This window comes from Apteryx rowi, unplaced genomic scaffold, assembly GCF_003343035.1.
Source record: "Apteryx rowi isolate R43461 unplaced genomic scaffold, aptRow1 scaffold_110, whole genome shotgun sequence".
Classification (NCBI taxonomy): Eukaryota; Metazoa; Chordata; class Aves; order Apterygiformes; family Apterygidae; genus Apteryx; species Apteryx rowi.
In genome coordinates, this window is record NW_020447309.1 from 382,697 (window position 1) to 409,947 (window position 27,251).

The 27,251-nt window shown below is 38.3% G+C and overlaps 1 protein-coding gene across 1 annotated transcript in view; it reads left to right on the top strand.

Annotated features, from left to right (window-relative positions):
- PDE11A (phosphodiesterase 11A) overlaps positions 1 to 27,251 on the top strand; it is a 124,944-nt gene that overhangs the window by 35,476 nt on the left and 62,217 nt on the right. The window contains exons 2-7 of the mRNA XM_026075391.1: positions 9,457 to 9,546; positions 11,320 to 11,460; positions 14,558 to 14,622; positions 19,543 to 19,678; positions 22,000 to 22,075; positions 23,569 to 23,636. Of these exons, the coding sequence (XP_025931176.1) occupies positions 9,457 to 9,546; positions 11,320 to 11,460; positions 14,558 to 14,622; positions 19,543 to 19,678; positions 22,000 to 22,075; positions 23,569 to 23,636 (576 nt within the window). The remainder of the gene's footprint in view (positions 1 to 9,456; positions 9,547 to 11,319; positions 11,461 to 14,557; positions 14,623 to 19,542; positions 19,679 to 21,999; positions 22,076 to 23,568; positions 23,637 to 27,251) is intronic.

A 27,251-nucleotide genomic window follows, 5' to 3' on the forward strand; every position in this document is an offset into this window, starting at 1 on the left:
CAGAACTGACTTGGTCTCTCTGAAAAACGTTATGCAACTGTAACATCCCCTGCGAACCCTGTCAGCTTGAGTTTTATCAAAATGGAGGATTTGGGTGATATTATAACTTGAGTGTGTCAAGGATAACTGACATTCAGTCTGAAAAAGACAAGTTAATTGGCGGGTAGGTGTTGTGGGTCTGAGGACATTTGTGTCTCTTTCATGATGCTGCTCCTTCATGTTATTTTAGATGGACTAATAATACTTAAAAGCTGCCTCACGCTTCTCTGTAAGGCTTTGCCTCAAAGGATGGAGCCCTGCCAATTTTCAAGCCCAAAGGATGGAAACGCCAGACCTGACAAAGAAAGGTCGTCTATAATTGTCAGGTTGACGTAATGGCCCTCTGACTGTGTGCGGTCGCGCAGACATGATGCATGCCTCCGAGATCCAAATTTTGGAGTCCCCAGGAGCCCTTTCAGTGGGGAGTCATGGTGGCTCACAGTCAGCTTGCAATGAGAAGCATGACGGTTTGCTGGTTTGATCATATTGCTTCAGCTTTGCTGTTCTCACTCAGGCTGCCTGCAAGGTGACTTTTTTCCTTGCTTTCAAGCTGTTTGACTGTTTAACGTACCTTTTCTGGACCCCCAGGACTGAATGCTGAATGCTGGGTGTTAGGCTTACAGGTGACTACACTGCCGCTGTAACGTGGCCTTGTGGCAACACTGTTTTGTCTTGGACTTCCACCTCTACTCTTCCTCATTGCTGCTTTTCAACATGTCTCATTTTAATAGAACCACTGCTGTTCCTTGTGTAACTTCTTTCTCCTCCCCTTGCCCTCCCCCCTTCCTGATGGAAATCGTGGCTTAATACCACATTTTGACTAGCTGAGTGGCAGCTTGAATGACTTGGTGGGAAGGGGCTTATTAGTATTGCGTCACTGGTTTGAGTGTGAGTCAAATAAGGAGAAATTTCCAATAACAGTAGCAGGAATTTTGCATGTATGAGATCACAAGATTTGATCATGGAACGCTGCTGTCGGGTGGCATGTAGGCAAACGTCTGGTGGATTGCTGGTCTTTAGCAGAATGGTTTAGTATTTTGTATTTATCTGGAGCAACAGTGTTTAAAATGAGGTGCTCTGTGGAAATCTACAATACAATTTACTGTCCTTCCCATTTTATGCCGCATGCTAAATTCAAGCAAACATTAAGGTGTTTAGATATGTCCTATAGAATATTGTTTAAAACAAGTTTAATAGACCCTGCCAGTGTTTCTGTGTGTATGACAGTATAATTCACAATGTAGCTTGTTTAGATTTTTCAAGCTTCGTCTCCTGTTGGTGAAGGCAGATATGAATAATGTTTAACTGTAAAGTGACTGAGGCAAGAATAAAATAGGATTAGTAGATGTGTGTAGTTCTGACGGTATGAACAATTTTATAAGTCTGTTTTTATAAATCAAATTTGATGTGTTTATTTGTTTTCCCATAAGATCTTAGACACGTAATAGAAAAGAGAAAAGACGGATTTTGTGCTGTAGCGACTGGAGAGCAGTGAGGAAGGCCAGAAGAGGGTCAGAGGCTGAGGCTGAACCTGTGAAAGTTGTGCTCGTGCCCTTTCCTGCTCTTCTGCTCTGTGCACAGTAGTCTCCCAGTATCATGGCTCCTGAGGACAGTGACCTATACAGGAGACACTTTTAAAAACTGTAGTAAGTCTCTTCCTACAGGAGATGTGTGTTGTAGTCTGCCTGATGAAGCAATTACATAGTTTGAATGTGTGCCAGTAATTATATGAGGCAGCCAAGCGCAGGGTCTGTGCTGAAGAAATGTGCCCACGGTCGTTTTTAGGCTCTTTGCAGCCACCAAAAACTTCCACAGTTCAGATAGCTTTACAGAGCAAAGATGTTGCCTTTTATTTGTGAGCATCAGTGCATTTTTACAGCACTGTGTAAATATTAACCGCACACAAATGACAATTAAAAAAAAAAAGCATTAGAGCTAGTAGAAAATTGGACCAGGAGCCTCTGTAGGTTCAGTGATGTAAGTAGGAGTTATGTGCCCAGCTTGCACGCCCATAATTCATGGGGTGTCTCTGCAAAGCAATGGTTTGGTCTATAGGTGGGGTGGAAAAATAATTTTGGACAATCTTTCTGGGAATTGCAAACCTAGGTTATGATCAGATTTTATCAGAGGCCTGACAGCGGCTGAGGCTGCCACACACTGCACAGCTGGCAGAATGTAATGGAATTTGGAGGAGTAGTTGTGCTTAACCATTTTGCAATTGATTTTGGTTTCTTGTTTTTAGAATTCAGTAAAATATTTCATTCACTGAACCTATTTTTAGCAATTCAGGAAGTGTTTAAAGGGGCAGCTGGCTTCCCTGACTTGGTTTTAAGTATGTTCATAAAACATTCATAATTCACAATGATGACAAACTATTGCAAAAATCTTTACTTAAAAAAAAAAAAACAATTTTTTCTCTTTCTAGGAAGCCTGTACCACTTCCCTTCCCCCACAACCTTGCCAAGGGGACATAGCAAGATGTCTAAGGCAAAGTGGCTCCTGCTGTCACTAAGGACAACAGTTGAACCAGACAACAATCTACTGAGAGGTTAACTCAGAGTTTATGCCAGTTTGAGTACGCCAGTCTTGCTGAGAGGCACCTTACTTCCATCAGACATCAAAATTGGTGTCTTTTGCAGCCACAGGCAGGGGGATGCTTGAAGTACATTGGTAGCCGTGAGTTAGGCTATATCTACCAGGTAGTTATGGTACCGGGTGCTATCTAAGCCATGCCAGGAGAGTGCGTAGCATGGGCTAAAACGCCTGCTGGGGAGACAGGGTAAATGTCGACTCATTTAGCTGAAGCTGAGCTCAGCACTGCTTTCCAGCCAGCAAGAGTGAAGTTAACATTTTACTTCTGCAGTGTGCGGCCGTTGCAGCACTGGCTGTCTTTTACAATTAGCTAATAACTTTCTGCATTGCAGGTCTACAATCTTGCAGCTTCATTGCTTATATCATTATATGCCACGAAAAAAAATCAAAAGACATACTGAGATATTGCAATTAAAGCCTGCATTCCTATGCAGGATAAGAAAAGTAGTATTTTTAACTGTTTTGTGGTGATGTGCTGCTTGTACTGTTTGTGAGGATAAAACACCACCAAGGTTAGGAAGCTAAAGGCTTTTGTACCTTCTTCTTTTGAGGTGAAAATTTCCAAACTTAGATAATTTCCCATGAGACACCCAGTTCTAGAAAACAGCCTTCTTTTGTACTGTGAAAGTAGAAGCCAGCAGGCTCCCACGACAGTGCCGACTTGGGCAGCAGAGAGAAGGGTTTGCAGGTTAGTAAGGCACCGTGCTGCCAGGCCGAGCCGAAGGTAAAGGCGGTAGGTATCCCCTGAGCCAGGCACTCAGCAGAAAGAGCTTAGGCAGAGGACTGCTCCTGCCTGCTTCTGTGACAAAAAGATTTATATCGTGTATGAAATTATTGTGGAACAGAGTATGCACCTTTTGGCCTGTGAAATTGTGGTAATGAGCAGTGGGAAACATGAAAGATTGTCCTCTGAAATTTGGAGGGTGAACTGGTGTGCTTCATCTGGATTTCAGAACTGCGACCATAAAAAGCAATGAGACAGGTGCAGGTTTATTTGCCGCTTTCTTGTCTTAGCAGTTACCCCAGTGGAATTTGGGAGTGCTTTGTACTTCTGAATGTCCAGCTACTGCTTAGATACTTATTTGTGGATTTAAAGGTCTAATGTTTGTATATATGAAGATACTAAGCAACAGGTGTTTATATTTCTGCAGGAAGGAGGAAGTAACTATGGTCAGCACAATCATTTGATCTCACTGTTTTAGTTTTGCGGAGAGGATACATCATCTTCAGCCCTTAGTTGAAAATTTGAATGGCCGCATAATTGAATATTGCGGCTTCTAGTACTTATTCTGCTTGTTCTCATGGTAGTTGTGTTTCAGTACCTAACATAACATAATCCTATAATAAAATAATAGAATTTAGAAGTGAGGAGGATGAGTTATTGAATTGGGGCTCATCACTTCATCTTTTTTGTATAGGTTTCCTACCCTGATAAAAAACATTGAACAGTTTCTAAGTGAGCACAGCTTTTTAGCTTTTGCATGCCGCTGTGAATTTATGAGGTGAGTATGGTCACTACCCAAGGACGATGTACCTGCTGTTGGAGGGTTAGGTAGAAGAAACCACGTCCAGCTACCTAGACCCTATATGCCAAGTAATTCAAAGTATAATCTTGCTAACTTGCATTTATCTTATCTGAATGCCTTATAGTTGGCACCAAAACAAATGATGGTCTCTTCCAACATCTCTGCATATTCATTAGATTAGCTGAATATTATTTTTCTAAAATATACTATTACATATTTGCTGTTTGATTCATTTGTTAATATACTGTGAGGTAGCATGATGAATTGTTACACCTAATCTGTTTGCCGAAATAAACAAAGAAGGTGTATCTGCTAAAGCTCTGTGCCTGATGTTTTCATATTATGCTTATTTGCTTTCCCAGCAATTTGCATTGTTTAATAAATCTGCTGGCTTTCTTGCTGTCATTAGTGAAAATTAGATATGGAAAGAAATTTCCCTTCAGATATACTCCATTTTGCTTCAAATTTGTTTTTAAAAACTGGCCTTCAATATAGGAAGGGGAAATTGTTTTATGTCTTTTGGAAGGGTATATCAGCTGTAGTTTTTCCAGGGGATTCACCAGAGTATTTTGTGCATTGGTCTAATGGAAGCATGCTGCTTACCCAAGCAGTGTTCAGTGGCTGCTTTGCAAGGTCCAGCATCAGGTAGGGTTTATTGTGTAATAAAACTGGTCATTAAAACCTGCACAGACCTTGACTGGTAGAGAGAGGCCGTCCTGGCCTGTTCAGTGCTGCAGAAAGAGCAGCAGACAGGGAAGGAGACAGCTCCTTCTTAACAAGATCCTGTCTCACTGAGCAAATTAAAATAACCATGTAATTTATATCTGTGTCCTTTCCCATCATCTGCTGCTTAGCAGTGTATCTATGACCAAGCACAGGCTCTCTCCTTATACACACATACAGTGTGTTCTTCCTGCCTGATTTACTTATGGTTACCAACAATCAGTATTTTATTACCAAAGTATTTCCATGCTGGAGAATTCAAATGTTAAAAAATGAACTGTGCTTTATGTTTTGTTTTATAAATTAGATGCTTCTGTTTAAGGAGAAATGGTAGCAATAGAATTACAGTGTATTATGGTTCAGTGATGCAGTACTCTTTTACCTTGGAGCCCCAGAGGATCTGTAATTATATACCTATCACTTAAAAGGAGGGAAAAATGAAGTATCCAGTTAATGGTGATATGTACTGTTTCCACAACTGTTTGCTTATGTTCCCTTTGGAGAGAAGACCCCTGAAGTGCACCTGGCACAGCAGTATCAGCTGCTTACAGTAAGTGGCCAGACAGATACGAAGTAACATATTGCTTAACTCTTATCGGTGTGGAGTGTCGATTGCCTTAGTGTCAACATGCTGGAGGTGCTTGTAAAGATCTCTTTTCTCTTAAAATATTACAATATAAACCAGGAAGCAGTCTTGAGTACTGCAGATTTAATTTAGCAATTTGAAGTCAAAATGTGATAACTGCTTTCTACTTCATTCTGTAATTCCGGAATAAAAAGCTTATTTGAAATTCAGTTACTGTTAGAGATGCCTTTATTCTTCATTTCTTTCAGTATTACAATTTGCCAAAGGCTGTTTAAGCAGCAGTTGTCCTTGCAGATCAGAAGGTACAGAAGAGGAACGTCAGGAGGCTTTTGGTTTGTCAATTGTTCTTTTGTAGACTGGGATAACTGATTTATTTATTATTAAAGGGTGGTTCCTCTCCACCTGACGGTTGATTTTTTTTTCCCACCCCTTAATAACTGTGGACATTTATTCATTTATTCTACTGATAAGTCCTAACTATTCTATCAGGTAAACAGCTTGATACTTGGTGACCAGTTGTTAATTGCACTGGACCTTACACAATTAGTTCAGGTAATGAAAGGCAGGATGTAAGTCAACAGCTTTCCAGACTTGTGGCATTTTACAAAGCAGTGTTTTATGGATGTAAATTTCCATACAGAGTCAGTGCCTTGCAGYCTGGGTAGTGTTTTTCAATATCACAAAACTGTATTTTCTTTTTGCTAAAAAAGTAATCTTTGCAAGCTTTTTTTGTGATGGTTGAAGGTTCACAAGCTTCTCAAATACTTTCCATTGCCATGATGTCACATTACTTTTGGGACAAGAGGTTCCAGTATGGGGGCAGGATTAGTTTTTACGTTAGTCTCTAGTATTTATACAAGTGAAAACTTATTCAGTCTCAGTATCATACTTAAAATTACATTAAAGGTCAGATTTTTCTCAGATGCAAGTTCTTCTGCTCTGCATCTCTTAGTTGGCTATGGCATTTAGTGCTATTACAAGTTAAAATAGGATTTTGTTTCATTTTGAAAATAAAATGTAAACTGAAATATGCAAATTCTCTCAGGGAAATTCTTATTATAAAGAATTATCCCCCCTCGGGGATTTTTTACACTCTTACTTTTCATTTCTTTCCTACCGAAGTGGTGCAATTTTTGACGAGCTTAATTACTGGCTCTCCACAAAGATCAAGTCTTTGCTGAGTCTAGTATTTGCCGTTCTCCTTTAGAGGGAACCATGGTGCAAGAGGACAAAAGTAAAGTGTTTGTGAATTAGCAGTGCAGGTGTATTGTGTGTATCCTTAAAAGCTGCAGTTACTCTGGCAGAATGGTAGCTGTGAAGGTGCAAAATTCAGAGGATCTGAAGATCGTCTTAGAAAGCTTGTCTTTAGGCAAAGACAAATTAAATGACATGGGACCAATAGACATTTAAGGAAGATAACATAGAATAGCAGTTGCAGCAGTGTTTTGGTTCTTTTGAATGCTTAAAATTCTTTTTTTTGCTTGGATAGTCTYAATAGCCCCCTGTTCTGGATTGGCAGTAATTTTCTAATTGAATGGAATTTCAAAGGAAAATGCCTGTTCCTCAAAGTCAAAAATTCTTACGGAAGAGGATTGTTCACAGTGGATCTTGCAGTTGAAAATGTTTGAGAAGAAAGGTTAGCTGCTGCAGCATTCTTTTAAGATTCAAAAGGACTTTCCATTTAGAAACTGAATTTCTTTTATACCAGAAAAAGAGGAGGTCACACACCTAGCATATGATGATAATGATGGAGATACTAAAAACGATTAAATTGTTTTAAAGATCAGAATGATATGCTTCAGTGGACCAGCTGAAATTGTTTTCAGATCATACACTTTCTTGTGCAGTTATCAGTAAAGGATGAAGGTGGTTTTGGTTCCCCCCTCCCCAGCCAAAATCTCAGAATTGCTCAAAGGACAGAAAATGGCCTCTATCGGTGGAAAAACAGTTGAGTATTCTCCATGGTAATCCTGCCCATTGCCCTCACAAACTGCCTATATGCCATGTTGCCTGTTGCCATGTCACACCCTGCACATCCACCTTCCTCCACCCTGGCTTTGGCCAGGTTCAGACAGACGCCCCCCGCCTCCCCGGCGGTGCCCAGGCAACTCTGCCGGCAGAGGCATCTGGGATCTCTTCGAGCACGTTCAATGGTGCAAACGTGAGTAACTTTCCTGAGGCAGGCATGGCACCGAAGGTGCCAATCTCGGCATCTCTCCTACTGCAGCGATGGCCTCTGAGGGGAAGCAGCCACCGCTGGGCTGTTCCTGCCCCCGTGGTTCACCAGCACCCTGCAGCAGCTCGTTCCTGGCCCATGGTTCCTCTGCTGTTTGCTCACACCACCGGTGTGGGATTGCACCTACAGACCACACAGAGGGAGGGAGGGAGGACCACCTAAGCAACCTCTGAGGGCTTGTCAGTAGCACGCAGTTAACTTACTGTGGAAATCAGGCTTTCTAGTGATTTTGGTTTTACTGTTACCATCCTTATTAGGCCTAGAATTACCCAGAATATTCTCAGAAATTCTTGAACTGATTAGATGCAGTGTTCAAAAGTTGCTGCTACACAGACAAGCAAACATTATCAGGCTCTCTCTGATGTAATATCAAGCCTGCCAAATCCAAAGTTTTACTGTTGTTGTGACTTCTGTGTAGCTCCATACGTTGTGGGAGCTTCTCTAAGATGCCAAGATTTCAACCTACTTTTCCAGGAGCTTGTTATTTTTATTAAGCCTTTACTTCATAAACAAGGCTGACACTGTGACATTAACCTTTTTGTCATCTTCTAGGGCCAGTAAGTTCTCTTGTTGCTGATGTTTATTTCAGTGCATATCATGAAGTGTTTCATCCAAAGACATCAAAATGGATTGAAGCTTTTTCTATCTACCTTCTCAAATATTCCACTAATCACCTGATTAGCTTTTCTCCTCCTGTATCACCGCAGACGCACAGAAGAGCTGGCTCCGTAAATGGCAGAGTGCCCTCAACTCTCACTGACTTTGCAAATGTCAGCCCATACAAAATTTGCTTAATGTCTCCAAAACCTAACCTTGGACCATATGTTACAGGCTTGTTATCAGTATGTAGCTTAAAAATGCTAATATTGTTGGACTTCAGTCCCCTCCTGTCCTTGTGAAAGTGCCTTGCCTACTGTCCTATAGGTAATCAAATATATGACTAGAATAGTTTATTTCACACAAAGAGCCAGCCTAACGTATGGTCAGCTTATGCCTCTCAAAATATTTTACTAGTCCCTCCTCCCCAATCTCTGTCTGTCTTGATGCATAGTGATGCATTCCTTAAGGCCCAGTTTGGTCCCCCAGATGTTTAGATGAATATGAAGGTTGTAAATTCTTCCCCTCTTCATTCATTTCAACTTAATTTACCTTTCTTCTCTCTTCTGTTGTGCTTTCTCAAGCATGTTCTTTAACCCCCTCTTTTTTCTCCTTGAGAAGACAATCAGCTTTCTGATCAGTAGTTTCAGATTGATGTGCCATGGTCCACTGTGCTCATATTCTGCAAAATAAGAAATCAGCAGGAATGTGACTCTGCCTCAAGCTTGCCATTCTCTGTTATTATTTACTTTAGGTCTTAGAACAGAAGCAGTCTAGAAAGATTAAAAAGAATCCTTTTACTGAAGAAGGTGCAGTGCCTACAGTAATTATTAAGTTACTGAGAATTTTTATATTAAATTATTATATGAGAATATTAAATTACTGAGAATCTTTGAAATTTTCTTGACAAATCATTGAAGAACCTTGTTGCTGGGATCTGCAAACTCAAATGTGTTTGTTCTCTCCTTCCTATTCTATCTGTTCCATCCATTTTATATGCTTTGTCCATGATATTTTTGCTTTGTTTCATGTTCTGCTGAAGAATGAGTGGGCTGAGATTTTCCAGTGAAATGCCACCTAAGTTGCGTCTCATTGCTAAAAATGAGAGTATCTAATTGCACTTGTTTTTAATGACTGGGAGTTTCTTTTGGTACTAGGTGATGCAGATGTACCTCCCGTTTTGTGGGATTGCCATATCTAACGCCCAGTTATTTGCAGCTTCAAGGAAGGAATATGACAGAAGCAGGGTAAGTAAAAAATGTATATTGGACCAATATGGAACACTTTTTTTTTCCCCCCCCATCCCTTCAGATTCCAGCTCTGCRTACATCTTTGTTAAGCAGACATTTTTAATTAAGTATGTTTCATTTTAAAACAACACATTTACAACAGACAGTGCACTTGATTCAGGCAGCAAACGGAGAAGGTAGGAGGTAAATATGCTCTTAGTGGTAGCTGTTGTTTTCTGATGTCAACTTCTTGTTTTATAGCACTGAGACAATTGTGTTTGTAAGATAGACTGTGCAGTAGAAAGAGTTACATGGCCACAGATTCAAAATCTCTTAAAATTCCAGAAAGATCAAACTTCTAGCATCCTGGATTTGTAATATTCATGTGCAAATAATGTGGATCTATCTTTCTAAAAGTAAGCAAGCAAAAACCCTGTACGTGAAAGGCTTTGACAGCATGCGTCTGCATAGTTACATTACTCATGATTGCTGATGCCATGCATGAGTTGGGGCAGGTGGCCGCAAAGAAGTGAAAATAATACTGAGCTCACATGCCATTTACTTCTCAGAGAGCTTTTTTTTTTTGAAATAAAATGGAGCATTGGAGGGGTTTGGGTTTTTTTTCTCTAATTCTTGGATTTTTCTTTTAATCATCTTTCCTGCAATGACAGGTATTACTTTTGTTATTACGTATCGTATCTCACCAAAACTTCAGCAGAACTGCCATCTGTAGTGTCTAATTACTCTTCCTTCATAACCTGGCAAACTACAGTGGGTAGGTGGGTAGAAGCTAACTGCTCGCTGTCTTGGCCTCTGTGTACACAACACTGACATTTTCAGATTCAGGATTTTGGTGCCTTCCGTGTATAGAAGCTAGTGCCCTCCACTGTTTCAAAAACTAAGAATAGTCCTTTCTAATAATTTAGGAGTACAGTGCATAGATTTGATGGTCATGAAGTTTTTTACCTTGTCTTCTGTCTAAGACTGTTTACAGACCACTATATTTCAGGGTGGGGGTTAGGGGTGGAATGGAAGAAATATTTTTCTGCCGAAGATTTTTTTATTCATTTGATGTTAAAACAAAATAATTGTTTGACTACTCAGAGACTTAAAATTTGCTACAGACTCTCAGCCTTCAGGGAACGCTGACAGACTTTGGAGGGATCAACATTTAATCTTCTGAGGGAGGCATTCAGCAGAAAAATATTAAGGACATTCTCATTCTTCATTAGAAAATGGTAAATTCTGGAGAGTGGGCACCTCAGAAGATTGGATTAGAGATACAGACTCTTCATTCTTGTTACTTCAGCCGTGGAAGGCATAACAAATGTCATTGCCGTTTGACAGCTATATGGTGACCTGTACTTTGTGGCATACCAGAGCAGTCAGTGGTCTTTAGCTTTGGGTAGTCCATGGTTGAAAATAGTTAGTAAGTAACACGTTATGGACAAGCCAGTATTTTGCCCTCCTTATAAACCTGGACACTAATGGTGACGTTTTGTTTTTGGATCACAATGAAATAATTTGAAAGACTCCCATTGTTTGCTAGAATTGTGCCCAGTGTTGAGCTTATAAATGCTGACTTCCATTTCTTTCTCAGGCTAACCCCCCATGCACACACACAAACACACACGGATGCTGTTGCCATAATCATTAAGAACTTTATTTGAATGAAGATTTCAATGGATCACTTATATTAAAATCAAGCCCAAAGATTACCCCTCCTTTGCAATGCTCCATTTATTTATTACTTCTGCAACCAATACAAGAGTCTTCTGTCCTTGTATACAGGCTTTGTTGGAAGTAGTGAATGATCTCTTTGAGGAACAGACTGACTTAGAGAAAATTGTCAAGAAAATTATGCATCGGGCCCAGACTCTGCTGAAGTGTGAACGATGCTCAGTGTTACTTCTGGAAGATATTGAATCACCAGTAAGTGTGTCTTCACATTTTACAGAAGTGCTAATATATGAGTGGTTTAACAGCTGTTTTTATTGTGGGGAAGCTGTCACATGTCATGTGTAAGTATTGGACACTGAGTGTTCTTTCAGCCGTACAGGTCAAATTTTAATCAACATTGCTTTTTAAAGGGAAACTGGAACTTATCTTTATGATTCATTTTGCTTATTTAGAGGCATTTAATGGGATGTCTGTAAGTTCCTGCTGGATCTGATTAGCAGTGGTGTGATCCAGCTGATGACCTGTGCTTCTTGATTGCCTGTGTGATGCAATTAGTGCTTACAACGCAGCTAGGGACAGCTTAAGTGAGAAACAAGGTGCTCCTCTGGTCAGCTCAAAATAGAAAAATTACCTGATTTGTTATCAAATATTTATTTTCTAGGTTCCTTTCTTTCGCAATATAGCCACTAGAAGGAAAGAAATATCCTTTCTGTAGCATCAGTTATATTTACCTGGAACTTACAACCTTGCTAACATTTTCAGGCTAATGCCATATAAAATCAGTGTTGCTTGCAGGTGGTTTCAGAACCAAAACAGTTGCATCATCAACAAATCTTTAATGCTTATTTTTAGAACTAATCTTTTCAGTATACTTTTCAATAATCATCAGCCACCTTTGTTATTATTTCTACAGTGTTCATACTTTTGCATCTGTTACTGTTTAAATGTAGCACACTGAAATACTGATGTAGTTTCTATTCTAGTATGTAACATTTTGGTTTCACATAAAAATCTTTAATCAGATTACTGGCCCCTCAGAAATAACAGATAAAAGTAAACTCATCAAGGCATTCTTACGTGACCATATCCTGTATATTCAGCAACTCAGCTTTACAGCAATCTAATCCGTGTTTTCATAGTGGTCAGCTTGTGAACTCGTCTCATGAATGTTTCGTGTGAAATCCAGTATTTTATTGTGAATGAAAAACAAGACAGTAAGGGTTGAACCTGTAACACAGTGAATTTTCTCCACAGCTTCTGGTGACTAGTGCTGCATGGGATTTGCTTCTTCCTGAAAGATTTCTGTTCACTCTAGCTATTGGTGGAGTATGACTGGGAGCAGCTATATTTATGTTTGCACATTTTAACAAGTTCCTTTAATACCTTTGGGAAATACTCTGCAAACTAAATAATGAGAACTGGTCTCAGTTCCTAAATGATGAAAATGCTGTGAAAAGATCAGTTCTCTTGTTATTTTGACCTAGTGATTGTTCCCTGAGGTGACAGAAAATCCACTGAAAAAGACATTTAAATACAAATGTCTAGATAGTCGCTTATTTGTTCTCGGTTTAGGAGCAAACTTTTGCATTGAGCAAGTGAAGTGAAAACATGACTTTCAGCATTGTTGAAGCAGGCTTGTTATTTTCCAGTTGCTCTGTCCACTTGAGCAAGGAATAATTATTTTGTTGCAAAGCTCAGTTAAGTGAACACATTGAGGTAAGCTATATGAAAGTATTTGTCAAGAGTTAGATTTCATGCACCATTTTGACATGGGCTTTTACTGGGACTGTGTAACACTGCCATTCATAGGGTATTGAGAGTTTCTTTAAGAATCTTTAACGTTGTTGTTATGATTATCATTATTATTAACAAAGTAAGTGACTATATTTGTAGCCCCTGTTAGTGTTTTGAGGCTATTCAACAGAAATAAACTATCAGCCTTTCTACTGATTGGAGAAATAGTTGAAGGATAAAAAATGTTACTTGTAATACCATTTTCTTCCTCTCCAAATGCCTTGGGATTCACTGACTCTGTAATTGATTATTTGTTGTAGGGCTGTGTGTCTAACTGATTATCAGAGAGACAATCACAAGCCACTGTGTCTGCGAGTAGGGCAAAAAAACCATTACTTTGTTTCCTGGAGGAAAGATATGATTCTCATTTCATTTACACTAATAGAAATTAATTCATTTTAGTGGAGTATGCCCTAAATTATACTAGCATTCATAAAAGCAGGATCAAGCTTTGTATTTCGTTTATGTATTGTCTGTTATAGAATTTTAATATTTCTGGTTTATTTTCCCATTTTAGACCCCCCACAATGATTTTATAATTATAAGATGTGATTCTACTATGTTTCTACAGAACATTATTATGGCTGCAAGTATAATATGATTTTTATTTTTATAGAAGAGTACATTATTTTGGTAGTAGGTTATGGGTGGCATCATTTATTTCATTTTTTCTGCTATTAGTATTATTTCTACCTTTGAGCAGAGAGGTTTTTTCCAGACCCCAGGCAATGAGGCCTCAGGCCTCATTACTCTAGACCAAATCCTGAAATATGGGCAGCTGAGGTATTCAGTTAAGCCTAAAAAGGGTCAACATCATTTCTTTTTCTTCTTTAATTTGGAGTAGGAGAATAGCATCTTGCCACCCACCTGGGCATTTTTACAATTTACAATATTTTACAGTACAATACAATTTACAATTCAATAATTTACAGTTAGTTTCCTGATTCTGCCTATTTTGGGGATTAATCTATATATCAAAATATATCTGCATAGGATTACTCAATTTTGAACCATATCTAAAATGTTCATCATTTGTACATCACATGAAAACATTTTATAATGCAGATTTGAAGTGGAAGATAGGGAATCACCTTAGCATCCAAAAACCTTAGCTGGTTTCTGTGTCACATCAACCAGTCTTACACGTACGTGTGCTGTTGACAGATATGCCGATACCACACATTCAAGGAAAATTGATTACTATTAGTACTGTAAATACATATTTCTATTTATCCATAACTTCATTTTTTTAATACAGGAAAATAAAGTTCCATAATTTATGTTCCAAAGTCCTTTGAAGGAAAACATACTGTTGCAACAAAGTTTCATGAAGGAGGCTTAAAAATATGATTTGATTTGATATTGCGTGTTTATGAATTGTGAATAGCGTAGTTTCAACATGAATTCTCCATTGTGAGAATATACATTACATTTTTATTCTAAGATCATGGGATAAAAAAATCATAAAAATGTAGGAACCTTATACTACTGTTTTCATATCTGTGTAGCATTTTTAATAACAATTTTAAGTTCCTTTTTTCTTTTTATGTGACAGGTGGTGAAATTCACAAAGTCCTTTGAACTGTTATCTCCAAAATGCAGTGCCGATACTGAGAACAGGTTAGCCCTCATGTTTTCTATGGGGATGGATTGATTTTTTTTTTYCCCATGAAGTTTTAAAGTTGTTTGATCTTAGTTATGTTTTCATATGGAACTTTGAGTAGATTTGATTAAAGAGCCTGAGCCTAAAGCTCTTACTCAGATAAAACTCCTGTTCAGTTCCAGTGCAGTGTGGCTTGAATAACACACATGCTAACATTGGTATTTACATACTAACTGTGTATCAGTATCTCAGAGGAGAAACCATAAAACAACTGTTGTCTTTTTATTGTTGATTTCATGTAGAACATGCAAATGTTGTTTTGCGTGGTTAGTACTGAAATAAAAATAACAAAATTATTTTAGATTGTTGTTTGTTGGTCTCTTACAAAATGCCTCCTTACAGCTGTGTTGGAAGGTTTCCAGTAAGATTTGATTTTTGCTCTAGTCCTCAAGTTGGAAGGCCTACAAAGCTCAGAGAATATTCATTTGCTAGAAGTTGCGTTCCTGTGACTAAATCTTGGCTGGGAGCACAGTCAAAAAATATATATATTTTGCTTAGCAGGAGCTGTACTTAAACATTGATTAAAAAGCTAACCGTAAGAGGTAGTACAAAGAGCTTTTTCTCCATGTGGGGTTACTGTCTTAGTTTCTACAAGGTAATATAACTGGTTCATGTAAAAAGTCTTACGTACCTAAGTGGTGGATGAAGATTCAGGGCTGTTGTTTAAAGGTTTCTCTCATCTGCTAGGGCTGAAACTCAGTGATTATCATATACATATTACATGCAAATCAGTTCATACTGATTTTGAATTAGAATTTTCCATGTAGAATCATTGCTGTAATGATAAACCTAACTTTCTGTCTATCCTGATATCAATAACTTAGCAGGCTTGAAGATTACTGTGTGCTTCTCCATAGTTAARCTAAGGCCTTTAAGCAGTAGTATTTTAAAAAAAATACTTCAAGGAAAATTTGCCTTCTTTCGTACTTCTTCACCTCCAGTGTGGTAAGAAGCTACCACTTACTCTATTAAGGTGAATATGTGCATTGTGCACCAGTTTACAATAACTCTTAATTCTTAATGCTTTTCATGGAGAGATCTCACAGCATTATGAAAATGGATAGCATTATTTTTAAGATGTGCAACCTATCAGCAGAGTCCAGGCCATGCAGAAAGACAGGAGTAGAGCAGAATCTCCTCTGTGCGCTATCCCCCAGTGAAGAGAGATGGGACTGGGGAGACAAAGCGGAAAAGGAAAGCAAGTGATAAAAAATATGAAAGTTTAAATATGAATAAATAATCTGCTGATTCATCTGGGAATCACAAGTTACTGCTTTTGACAAAGAGCTTCAGGGTAGCAATTGCTCTTTCCTGGTTCAATTAAATGGGTGAAAATATGTTCCTTTTGTTCAGGGACAGGGATATGAATCAAGGGTTGTTAATTGTTATTTCTGTTTTTCACAAACTTGATCTGTAGCCAGATTAGTCAACACAATGTAGAGTGGTGTCAAGATAACCAAGCTGGCTCATTTCTTGTTACCATAGTTATATTAGCATGTTACCAAAAAGCAGTTTGTAGTAGCCTGCTCTGCATGTGGTCCACTTGAGTTTACTCAGAGACATCGATAAACATATGCAACTGGGTAGCCAGTCTTGTAAGATTTATAAAGTTATATTTCTGTATATCTTGGTATAAAGATATATTGCTTTTCTTTCATTTTTCTTTCAGTGGAGAACAAAGTTGGTTTTACAAAAATCAAGTTTAGACTGGCAGGTATGATGTCACATTTGGATCTAGCACAGGCACAGCTTGTGTTATTGGCACTATAGTGGGAGAATAAAGGTTATTTAGGATACAGAATAATGCCTGGAGCCCTTGACATTTGAGCAGTTTTTTTCTAGTGAGTTGTGCCCTTTTCACTCTAGATTCTGCAGACCCAACTGATGTAAAGTCATGAGGTGTTTCATGTGAATAAAAATGGCACGAGTGCCATTTCTTCATCATTACTCCAGTTAAGATAAATAATATTTCTTTGAATTTTTAGTGGAAAACCAGGGAGATTATAGGCTGCGAATGGTTGTAGGTATAAGTTTTATCTGAAAGAGAAAAAAGCTTAGGGACAATATATCTTTCCATGTCCTAACACTTTTTCTCTTTTGATTTTAGAAAAAATCTGCTTATTATTTTGACCCTCTTATCTCTGTCTAATAGCAGTTTGCCTGATAATTCCCTAAATATTACAATGAATACTCATATCTTTTTTTCTTTTCTGTTTGTTGTAAAGAAATACTTTGCAAGACCACATTTGGATTTGTGTGTGTAATTTGTCCCTTTCCAGCACACCCCATGACTGAGTTCAGCTCTCATTCACGTTGGTACACTGATGCTCTCGTTTTTGCCAGCCATTTTGTTCTTCAAGTATGGTTTTGCCAAATCTCTCTTAAATTTGTCCTCTCTTTGAAAAAATGTAACACTTCATTTTATTCACATTAATCTTAGAAGTCTCAAGGATTCATTTCTGATGTATTCTGGGTGCATATGAGCTAGGGGGAAGTTGCTGTGGTCTTTCCTGCCCAGAAGAAGTCATCTCAGTGGATGCCACACCGGGATCGCGGTTCTCTCACCTGAGTGTCAGTGGCAGAGAAAAGGTCAGCTGCCTCAGCCCCAGCGTAGGTTGCTCACTGAGGAAGTACCCGTGCTCCCTCTCAGTTAGGCTGGTACAGAAAGTGCTGAAATCCTGGCTACCTCTGTTTCACTGTCACTTGGGCGAGCTACACTGGTGCTCCCCCRGATATCGCCTCGTGCGCTGCAATCACACTGCAGTCAGGGGTATATTTATGCTTTTTAAGGCATCTCTCTGCTCTTCTGATATGAGAGTTGAGAGGGTTCATGTCACTGTTTAGAGACGGTYGAAGATACCAGTGACCATGTTGGCTGTAACGGTCCCATACTGCAGCACACACCTCCTGCCATCTCTGCCAGGGACAGCGGGGCGCTGTGGGGGAGGCGCAAGGCGCGCATCGGTGCAGGGGGCCTGCGGCACCCCCAGAGACCCTTGAGCTGGCTTTTGTCTTCGGTCTGGCGCTCGCTACTCCTGCTCTTATACAGGCAAGACAGGGAGGAGGTGGCGTAAAGTTGCCTGCATCAATCCAGCAGAATTCAAGGCTTTTCATAGTACGGAAAAATTGTTGCTTGAGATTTTTACAGTAGCTTCTGTTTGTTCAGAGCTGCTGAGGATGGAGACTGAGCCAGCTGGCTGTAATTTACATCAAAATTAAACATTGATATTTCTTCCTAGTGAAAGTTGAGTGCGTCTCTCCACAGTGCAGTTTTAAAGCATTAAAGCATTTACTAGGAATGTAGACAACACAGTAGAACATACTTTTAAAACTTCTTCCTGAATTATGTCTTGTTTATTTAACTTGAATTAATTTGCTGCTTAAAATGCTTGACACACATAATCCAGTCCTGATTTAAACAGTCTCTCATATAATAATATTATTCAGATTTCAGTCTTTGCTGTACATCTTGTATCTCTTACAATTTTATGGCTGTTTTTTTCTAAGATACGCACTGAGAGGTATGCATCTGTAATGAAAATCCTACCTTTAAAGATTTTTTTGTTTCTCAAGTACACTGATGTCCTAAAATAATTCTTAAATTATACAAATGAATTTTTATACTTAGTTCAAGAATACTGTGTTTCAGTATAGGTTCCTGTCAAAGTATATGCATAACATTTACTACACTCGCTCAAAATTCTTATCCCAAATGAAAGTTGATACACTGAGATTTCTTTATGTAAATCATTATTATCATCTTTATTTATAGTCTTCTAAGAATATTGAGTTTTCTTTTAAATGAGTGACATAGATGAATTAGTCTTCAGAAGAAGAATACAGCCAACAAAAATCAATCCTTTCACCTTGATCGAGTCCTCCAACCATTCTACTTGCATCCTTTCATTCCTGTGCATTGCTCTGAAGTTTCTAGCCATTGTAGTCTTCTCCATGGCTGCTCAGAGGAACTTTTTTCTAAACTGATGTTTCTCAGGCATTGAAAATTATCAAATTTCTCCTCAAAACTAAGATGACATGAATTAATTTATTCACGCATAAATAACTRCCCCTTGCCAAGGTCATGAACAGGTTTGCGATAAGTCAGTGAGAAGTGTACTAGATGAGGTGCAGGACCTTAGAGTCTGTACAGACATTAAGTTTTCTGCAGAAGCTGCGATAGATTGTGCTGAGTCAAGCCTATAATGCTGGTGTCTTATGCTGGTTCACTGACAGCTTTGTAGCCCCTCGGAAGTTGCGGCATGAGTTCAGCCAGGAGAAAAAGGAAACATTCATGTGTGGTATGTCTACCTGGCTCCTCCTGCTGCAACATGTTATTGATTCCAAGACTTATTTCATGTTCCCTTCTTCAGCCACTTGGGTCCAGAATTACAGACCAAAATCAAACAATTGGCATTCCACATGACAGATAATCATAGCAAGTATGAATTAAAAATACCTCCAAATTATTAGACTAATTTGAAAAATTAAAATCTAAAAGTATATGCTTTCAGGTAGCTCTACAAAAATTATTATTTAGAATGGGTTGCTTATTTAGAATGGGAGCAGGCCTATATCCTACAGAAATCTGGAAGATAATCCCACTCTTGATTCATATGTAATTGCATTTCATTACTGAATGTTGTATTTAATTTGCACAGTAGACCAATGCTATTTTCAGAAGAAAGAATAGTGAAAGGGAAAGAATTTTTGATGTACCTTTTCAATAAATACCAAATTACTGTTCCGTAAATAATTTTTAGTAACCATTAATAACTGTGAACAATTGCACTGTTCATATGATTATGCCTATAAGACATGTTGGACTTTAAAGCAACACTGATTGTAATATTTTCTTCCCTTACTATGCCGTATGATAGTTTCAAAGACAGTGTGGAGAAATCATCATCTTACTCCGATTGGCTAATAAATAATAGCATTGCTGAACTTGTAGCTTCCACGGGTCTCCCAGTGAACATCAGTGATGCCTATCAGGATCCTCGCTTTGATGCTGAAGTAAGAGATTTTTAGAAATGTAAATATACATCATATTTTTGGCATTGTAACTAATAAAGTACAATTTTTATTATCAAATCCAAAGGGCTGAAAAACATGTGAATATTTGTATTGAATTATTTTTTCTCTCCAGTGTGTCCTCCTCCTGATCTTTCGGTGTTGGTATGGCTTTACAGAGTAAACACAGGTCACTGAATCAGTGTATAACTATAGGCAGTTACTATCCAGCATTCATTTATAAATGATACCTTCCTCTATCAAGTGCTTTGAGCTTTATGCAAACTATTTTTTATTGCTGAAAATTCCACTGTTGGTGTTCTGTGTTAGTGGAGCCATCGTCGTTAGCCGTCAGGGTGATGGGGACTGTACACACACAGACCATAAACAGAATCAGTATCTAAAGAGACAAATGTTGTTTGTAGTCTGATTTAGCCAACTACCCTTTTAATTCAGTAATTCTGCCCAAATAAAACGTACACACTGGACTGGTTATTTCTCCAAGATGCATATCACTCCTAATAAAAGTTGTGTATGTATCCTAAGGTACTCATTCCAGTCTCAGCTAGAATGGTGTAGATATAGATAAAAATGTATACATATACATCACACCTAAATAGATGTTAGAGGCATATGGAAGGACAAAATCTTCACTGAATTCTATCTGATGAAACAGAATTACTACAGGGAACTTGGGCAGCACATTAATCAGTGGACAGAATTGGTCAGCAAGCTTACCAGACTGTATTGCTACAATAAGTATGCTTGGAAGTGTTTTCATGTCGAGTTTCCTTGGTTCCAGTTTTATTGCCTATGTCATTACAGGGAATAGCTCTCAAACCAGCAGAATTTGTCAAAACAGAAGAAAAACAACAGGGGCCTGCTGGAGAAGTGTATGGGAAAACTGTGTTGATGCTAATTTATTCAGAACTTCAGAAAGTACAATTAATGCCTGGGGACTATTTCCTGCCAAAGAGATGTGCTGAAATAAAGCATGCCAATCCTTGATATGTTTGCAGTTGTACTTTTAATATGTCATGTCCTGAATAATTCATCCTTCTCATATTGGTTTCACAGTTAGTCCCTTCCAAGTTGCAGGCACTGCCCAATTTATATAGAGAAAGAAAAATCACCTAATACACATGGCAGTAATTATTTTCTGTTGGTAGGTTCATATGAAAATTTAATTCTCAAATTCAGTTTTAGAGTCAATGATCTACAGACAGTCAGGTGTAGTAAAAGAGGAGCATATTGTCCCTTATGTCTTAGATGGAATAAACATACAGTTGTAGTTATGAACACCTTCTCTTGTTCTGTGCCTATATTAAAAACACTCTCAGTCAGCTCTTTTCTTTCTACACACTAATTGTCATTTTAAAGGTTTGTTGCTTGATTTTTTTCCAATTCATTCACTGAGAATTTAATGCCAAAGTATTTTCATTAAGTTTATTTTAAAATATACATCTGGGGCAATTATACCCCCCACTCCCATTGATTTTAGGGGGCATTCCACACTGATTTCAGTGGCAAGTTCTGTGTATGTATGGATAAGCAGTACTCTCAGAAAACCTGAGTTATAACTTTCACTACCTAGGAGATCACAGTAATTCCATCCTGCCTTGACTGAGTGTATGAATTATCACTGATCTTTTATTTTTCTTCTGTTACAGATTGCCTTTAGCATCTGCAGTTTTAGTAAGAGAACATCTCCTGACATTTTCTTTGAGTAGGCTCATTCCACTCTCTTAGTTTCTCTTATAATCTTTTTTGAAAAAAATATTTTCTTTCTTTAGATTTTGTAGAAATAACCCCAAAGAATAAAGCTTACTCACCATAGAAAATAAAGAATCAATGAAATTCAGAGTAAATTGCAAAGCTTTACACTATATTATATTAGTTCAAAACCAACAAAGGAGACAAGGTTCTCTTCAGAATTGCAGCTTCAATTAACATCTACATAGAAAATCTCAAATCTTGGTTTTGATCACATGCTTCAATTTCTTCCCAGTTTGCACTTCTGCACAGGAATTGTCTGGACATTTACACAGTCACGGTTTGCCTTTAATTTAAAATCGAAGTCAATAGTTTATGCTTTCAGTAGCAAAGATGGTGATATTTGTATTTGGCAGTTTTTAGAATCGTCCTTGTGACTTTGAACTAAACATACTATGAATGAGGTATGAGTGAGAGCTAATCTGTATGGAATGACATGAATTTGTAAATGTAAACTTACGTGCGTTCTGCTTGACAGATCTATTATTAGAATTTAAAAGGCTCTAAATGGTACCTTACCATTAATGGGAGCTCTCATTTCTACATTTTAGGCTGACCAGATTTCTGGCTTTCACATAAGGTCTGTTCTGTGTGTTCCTATATGGAATAGCAATCACCAAATAATCGGTAAGATGTTCCTCATAGCTGCACCATTTTTGTGCTAATGTAAATTTAATTATGTCTTTTTAATTCGATCTTCCTTTTTCTTCTTTTTCCCAGCTGAATATTGTTAAGAAGTTACGGTACCTAGGATGCATGCTAAGTATCCAAGAAGGGATGTTTTGACTTGGATACTGTATGGACTTTTTCAGCTTTCCCACTGCTCCGTTGTTGAGCTATATATTGTATTGAAGACTAATGAGAAGAAAACTGAAATTCTAACAATATTAGTGTAAAATGTGTAGTGTGCTTTGATAGTTTTCCTGGTTCTCCTTTTTTTGTGCACAGCTCAGGCAACTGTTTCTGCAGTCCAGCGAGGTGGTCATTTCTCTCTCTAATGACAAAAATACAGAGTCAGAGAAAACTGACTGAAGAGGCTCTGGCAGCTGTGAGAGCTGCCTGTGGCAGTGGTGCACACTGGATCAGGGTGTGACAGGGTATTGCCTGTTTGGTACAATGCTTCCCAGCTATAATGCAGCTGCATTTGAACCTGCCTTATTATCTGATTTTGGCACAAAAAAAAGCACCATTTGTAAATAACAGCACCAGATAACTCTCCATCTTTCCACAGAAGAGTTCAAGGCAAAGCTATAGCAATTTAAACCAGCTTGGGGGGGCCGGGGGGACAAGACATATATTGCTGTGTGGTATAGCAGTCAGTGAGAGCTGAGATTAGTAGTGCTTTGCTGAAGGCGATGGTGCCATGCGAGATCAGGACGTTCAAGCTTAATCAGCAGAGAAGAAGTGGGAATTGAGCCTTTCAAAAATGTGGCTCATGGTTTGTGGCAAAGCATGTATCAGCTCAAAGAAGCAGAAGAGAAACTCAGCTTGACTTCTAATAGTTCTTACAGTATTTTTCTAAGGGTATATTGTAGCTAAATGAAATAGAAACGGTATTGCAGTGGAACTCAGCATTAACTCAGCTATGGCCAATAGCTTTGAAGGCTTTTTTTTTTTTCTCTCCAAGGTGTTTAAAGAAATTGCATTTTTTCACTGGTTCAATAAATTCTGGGACGAGCCATAATGGAAAAAGGGGACTTATATACCCAGGTCATGCTAAATTAACTAAGATTTAGGAATGATGGTGCTGATTCCGCAAATTATATAAGTAACTTGAAATTACGAGGACGACTTATATGCTTGCTGTTATTAAAGTGCTTAAGTACTTGGCAGAATCAGATGTCTAAACATTTGTGAAAAGCATTGTGAGTAACATTGTTTAGATTGCTAATCTTATGCTTACAGAACAAAGAATAACAGTTGAAAGTTATAAACTGAGTCCTGGTATCAAAACAATCAGAATTCCAGATATTGATGTCCATTTAATATATTTCAGAATAAATTTTTGCAATTTTGCTTTTCAGTTTTAAAAATATAATTTAAATATTACTAATAAATAAAATATTCTGCATTATGAGTTAATGAATGAAGATTATAATTCATATTAACTCTTTCTAAAGGGGTAGCTCAAGTGTTGAACAGGCTTGATGGGAAACCCTTTGATGATGCCGACCAGCGACTGTTTGAGGTAAGAGGCACTCAGGTTTGTAGCAATATCATACTTCTGCAGAATTTGGTATTTCTGGGTAATCCTGCTTCATCCTCTTTTGGGGAGAAGAATACCTGATCTGTATTTATGGTCAACACCTTCATCTTTAATGCATTTTAGTACTAATTGATTATGACAGCAGATATTCTGGGGAAGAAGTTAGGAAACTGTTTTTAATCTTTCATAGTACTAATAAACAGCAACAGCAAAATCTTATTCATTCCTTAACCAGGATTGATTTAGAATAAACAGGATATATCTAAGCAAAAAAGTTCAACGCTCAATTTGACTTTTCCCAGGCTTTTGAGGTTTTCAGACATAGCAGTATAGCATATCTATAAACAAAAGTAAGCAATAAAACATATTAAATAAGTTTGTGATTTACTAACAATAGTTAAACATTTCAAGTATCCTCTCTAGCAACTCAAGATTTACTTTCTGTGTCAGAAATGTTTGTATAATAACTTCTAGTAGTGCTGTTGCACTGTACCTACCATCAGGGTATGAGAAAGAAACCATTTTTACAGGGAGGTTTCACCTTTTATTAAACCTGCTGAGAGAGTTGGAAAAATCCACCAATCTTTTGACTACACGCAACATGAAGACAGACCTTGCTGTATTACCACTTTTTTATTGCTGTAAAAGTGCCATTTATCAGCGTTCAAGTGTTTATGCTTACTGTTGCTTAGCTGAGAGATGATTATTTGTTTTGGCTTACCACCTACATGCTGAATCCTGGTGTGCTTTTCTCTAAATATATGTGTGCAAGTACACAGGTACACACACACTTTATTAGTGTGTGTTTTCTTAATTATGCAATTTCACTAAACATGAGTTGATCACATTTTTACAATCCTTTTATTTGTGATAGTATACTATGAAAAGCAGCATGATAAAAGAACTTCATGTTTGTCTTCAACCTCTGTATAACATTTGGAGACATGATAATGGTTAAAATTACTGTAGTTCCAAATGTAAATACAGAACTGCAGCATTCATTCTGGGTTGCAGGCAATCTTATTTATTGAAGGTCTGCCAGTCATCTGTTTGCATAAAGTAAAAGTTTGGTCCCTTGACTGCCAAGTTCCAAACGGAACAAAGATTGTATGTCAAGGGATTGCTCATTTTAGTTTTTGAAATTGGTGAGTACTATGTTTAGTGTTCTCCCTGGAAAGCAGGTTGCTTGAAATATAGGGACATAACATAAGAAGGTTCTTTTAATAACCATTTATTCTTGTATAGCAGGTGTATTGACCTGTATCCCCCAGATAACATGCTCCTAAATTTCTGTAATTTATATTTTCTAGTTTACTGATCCTCCTAATACTCTTCAAAAAATTAAGCCAGCAGTCTCTTTCTGTCTTTTTTTAAAGAAGAAAGTGCACCAGCAGCCTCAATATTAGACAGGTTTTTACTGCTATGACTGGGCAACTCCCTGCCTCCCAATTCTATGAATCACCTTGGCAGTTCTTAATTGTATTTTTAAAATTTTTAAGAGTCAGAGTATGGGAATGTTCCCTCACTGTTGCATCCCCCTAAATTACAAAGCCCTACCCCTGTTACAAAGCCTTTTCTGTGCTAAGCTATTTATTCAGCCTGTCCCTACAGAGAAACTGCCCCTACAGTATTCATGCTGACAGCATATGGTAACGGCCAGTTTTGAAAGGGCAAGCTTCTACGTTGATTAGTACTTGCTCAGGATTATGTAAGCAAGTTGTGGGAGTAAGTGGCTGTTTGCAGGCAAAATACACGAGCCAGTTCTGAGTTGGCATGAATGAAAAAGCTTGAGAGGGAATAACTCGAGGGGTCAGGGTGAGACAAACGATGCAGTGAGGTGACCTTCCTCCTCCTCCTCCTGCAGAGCCCACTGCCCCAGTGCAGGAACGGGCAGCCCTGTGGACAGGGTGCTGGTGGCACTGGCGGGGAGGTCTGAGACAGAGATCTGACTCCTCCAGGGTCTTCCCTAGGGAATCACTTGAAGTAGGTTAGGTGCAAGCTACAAGGCCTCTCAGGACCTCACTGAATATTGGGAATGGGGAAGTAAGTATCTACAGCTGTTGTCCAGGTTATTCAAGGATGGGTGGCCTGTTGTTCAGGCAGAGGACATAAGTCGTAGACACCCTGAACTGCCCACAATGCCAAAATGTCTAACTTGTAGTATTTTATGAAAAGTTAATGAGAACCAGAGGCAGAAACAGTGATTTGATCCAAGCCAAAAAGGCTTCTTGAAACACCACCCAAGGACTTTTTTTTTAATTGTATCTTTTAAGCAGGAAAAACATGAGCTTGGCAGCAAGAGCACAGGCACACCAAAAACTAAGTTTAATTTATTGTAAAAATAAGTGGCAAGGTGGGCTGTTCTACTGAGCAGCCCCTGGGGAACTGTAGTGTGGCACAGAGCCTGGAGCCTGGAGCAGGCGACCTGGAAACTTCTAGACTGATGGAAGTAAGTTTAGTTATTGTGGCAGTTTAAACCTCTGCTTCTTGGGACCTTTCATGACACTGTGGATCTTTTACTGCTGTGGTCCTGAGAGGTGACGTGACTAGACCAAATCAGAGAGAGACTCAGGGGAAATGATCATTTACATTGCCTTTAGTAAAGCTTGAAATGATTTTACACTTTCACTTGTATTAACTATTCCTTCTTTACCTTATTACTTTATCTTTTGTATTCTTTTTTAGTGCCTGTTCAATAAGAATCTGGTTTGGATAGCACGTTGTTTATTTTGTAATAATGCCATGAGCTGGTGACTAAAGAGGCAGATTTTAACCTTACATGACTTGTCACTGGGACAAGTTTGCTCGGTCACAGAATAGCTGATAAGCTTATGCTGTGATAGTCATCCTGTAGCACTGAGGATGAAAATGAGAGGGAGCACCAGAAACAGAAGCTGTTTTGCTGTTTGTCTTCTCTCAATTTCTCTGCGTATTTGTTATGAAAAGAGGAGAACTAGAATTAAAGAACGAATACTAGTTACTAACTTTTTCCTTTTTTCCACAAAAAGGACAACTGTCAGCATCTAATGTTTAAAAAGGAATTGGTGCTCCCAGTGGAAATCCTTTAGTTAAAGGGAAATCCAGCAAAGAACACTTAAAATGAACATTTACATAATATTTTAGTTTCAAATCCTTCATCTGTTTTTTGTTCTTTTTCTGTATTGTTTAAGACAGAGTAGAAACATTTTAATGATAATTGTTTATTGTGGGAATTAGCAAACTGAGATTCTTATCCGGGAGCCAAATCTTGTTTAACTGTTTAAAGTTGAAAAAAAAATCTTTGACTTTTTGACCTATATTTTCCATGAAAATTAACACAACAGAGTGCAATTCTCTAGCCAGAGCATGACGACTGGGTTTTGGTTGATATTCAGGAACTGCCTGGTGGTGGGAAGAGAAAAAAGCAAAGTATTTGTAGTCATACGTTGTAGATACTTATTCTCTGTGGGGCCTGGTTCTCTGACAAACTGAAATGAGAAGTGGAAGCCACATCCTGAACAAACTAGAACAAACAAGCTAGAAAACATGGCTAGGAACATTAGTATCTGGGAGATGTTCTCCTGGCCTCCTAATCCCCAGCCAAGTGAAAAGATGGGC